The sequence below is a fragment of the Hippopotamus amphibius genome, chromosome 7, assembly GCF_030028045.1.
Source record: "Hippopotamus amphibius kiboko isolate mHipAmp2 chromosome 7, mHipAmp2.hap2, whole genome shotgun sequence".
Taxonomy (NCBI): domain Eukaryota; kingdom Metazoa; phylum Chordata; class Mammalia; order Artiodactyla; family Hippopotamidae; genus Hippopotamus; species Hippopotamus amphibius.
The window spans coordinates 6,522,437-6,524,460 of NC_080192.1; the positions used below are offsets into that span (position 1 = coordinate 6,522,437).

The 2,024-nt window shown below is 63.6% G+C and overlaps 1 protein-coding gene across 1 annotated transcript; it reads left to right on the forward strand.

The window, feature by feature from the left end:
* The first annotated feature begins 306 nt into the window (after positions 1–306).
* A4GALT (alpha 1,4-galactosyltransferase (P blood group)) lies at positions 307–1,586 on the forward strand. The gene has a single exon (XM_057743715.1). The coding sequence runs from the start codon at positions 307–309 to the stop codon at positions 1,453–1,455; it is 1,149 nt and encodes a 382-aa protein (XP_057599698.1). The 3' UTR covers positions 1,456–1,586.
* Positions 1,587–2,024: the final 438 nt, after the last annotated feature.

The window sequence follows — 2,024 nt, forward strand, 5'->3', positions numbered from 1 at the left end:
CCTCAGATCATAGGCTGACAGCCTGGCAGTTCTAAGGGGACAGGGGTTGCCAGGCAGAGAAGCCAGACCCTGCCCTGGGCCCATGTTGGCTGCACATTGTAGGGGGTCCCAGCCTAGTCCTTGGGGAGCTCCCAGGTATGTCACAGAGTGAAAGGGACTCTGCCCAGCTCTCAGCCCATGGCCCACTGCTCCCATTTTACAGATGAGGATGGAGACGGGGCTCTGAGCACCTGGCAGGCCCGTGGGCCCTGGAAGCCGGTGCAGCTGTGGCTGGTGTTTGTGAGACGTGTTCTCCTTGGGTTGGGGATGCCAGCAGCCTCCCCGAATGCGGTATTTGTCTCTTACAGACCAGCCGGTTCCTGCTGGAGGCTCCTGATATCATCTGGGGAGATGACGTCCAGGCCCCCCGACTGCCTGCTGCGGCTGCTCCGGGGTGCCCCGAGGCAGTGGGTCTGCACCCTGTTCGTCATCGGCTTCAAGGTCACGTTTTTTGTCTCCGTCATGATCTATTGGCACGCTGTGGGAGAGCCTGGGGGCCAGGGACAGTTCTCGAACCTGCCTGCCGACATCCCCTGCCCCCACTTGGTCCCCACCACACCGCCCTCTGCCACCCCGCCTCCAGGCAACATCTTCTTCCTGGAGACTTCTGACCGGACCAATCCCAACTTCCTGTTCATGTGCTCAGTGGAGTCTGCAGCCAGGGCCCACCCCGAGTCCCGGGTGGTGGTCCTGATGAAGGGGCTGCCTGGCGGAAATGCCTCCCTGCCCCGGCACCTGGGCCTCTCGCTTCTGGGCTGCTTCCCCAACGTCCGGATGCTCCCGCTGGACCTGGAGGAGCTGTTCCAGGACACGCCGCTGGCAGCCTGGTATGTGGCCCTGCAGCAGCGGTGGGAGCCCTACGTGCTGCCTGTGCTCTCCGACGCCTCCAGGATTGCGCTCATGTGGAAGTCCGGAGGCATCTACCTGGACACGGACTTCATCGTCCTCAAGAACCTGAGGAACCTGACCAACGCACTGGGCACCCAGTCCCGCTATGTCCTCAATGGCGCCTTCCTGGCCTTCGAGCGCCACCACGAGTTCATGGCGCTGTGCATGCGTGACTTCGTGGCCCACTACAACGGCTGGATCTGGGGCCACCAGGGCCCGCAGCTGCTCACGCGGGTCTTCAAGAAGTGGTGCTCCATCCGCAGCCTGGGCGAGAGGCACGCCTGCCGCGGCGTCACCACCCTGCCCTCCGAGGCCTTCTACCCCATCCCCTGGCAGAACTGGAAGAAGTACTTCGAAGACATCAGCCCTGAGGAGCTGTCCCGGCTGCTCAACGCCACCTACGCTGTCCACGTGTGGAACAAGAAGAGCCAGGGCACCCGTTTCGAGGCCACGTCCAGGGCACTGCTGGCCCAGCTCCACGCCCGCTACTGCCCCACCACTCACGAGGCCATGAAGATGTACTTGTGAGGGGCCTGCCAGGCTGCCTCACCACACCCGGTGTCCTGATGGAGAAGGGCTCTGGGTCACCCTTCCCAGGGAGGCCTGAGCTTCTGCAGCCCAGGATCTGGGGCAGGCTGTGGGGAGAGCAGAGAACTGTGGGCCTGAGAGCTATGACTGGAGGGCATGCTGCAGGCTGAGGGACCTGCTCCCTTCAAGCTAGTGGGAGGCTGGCGGGACACCCCCTAGCCAGTGCACTGTCACAGGTAGAGGCGACCAGTGGTGGGGGCGGGCCAGCCAGCCAGAGTCAGCTGGAGTGGGCACCCTGGGTCTTGTAGACAACAGGCAAGCCCAGCGAATCTGAGGCATCTTCCAGGGCAGCATGGGACGCAGGCAGGTTGGGGCTGAAGTGCCCACGAGGGGCGCGCAGAGAAGCCCGAGGAAAGCGGGTGGGAAGGAGGGAGAAGAGGCCACTTGTGGAGGAGCAGGGGTGCAAAGCCAGCTTCATGAGCCCAAGGGGTGGGGTGCTTCTGAAGTTTTGGTGTCTCAGAAGAAAGGGGCCGAGGCCAGCAGAGCTGGCCTGGGGAGCTCTTTGGGGG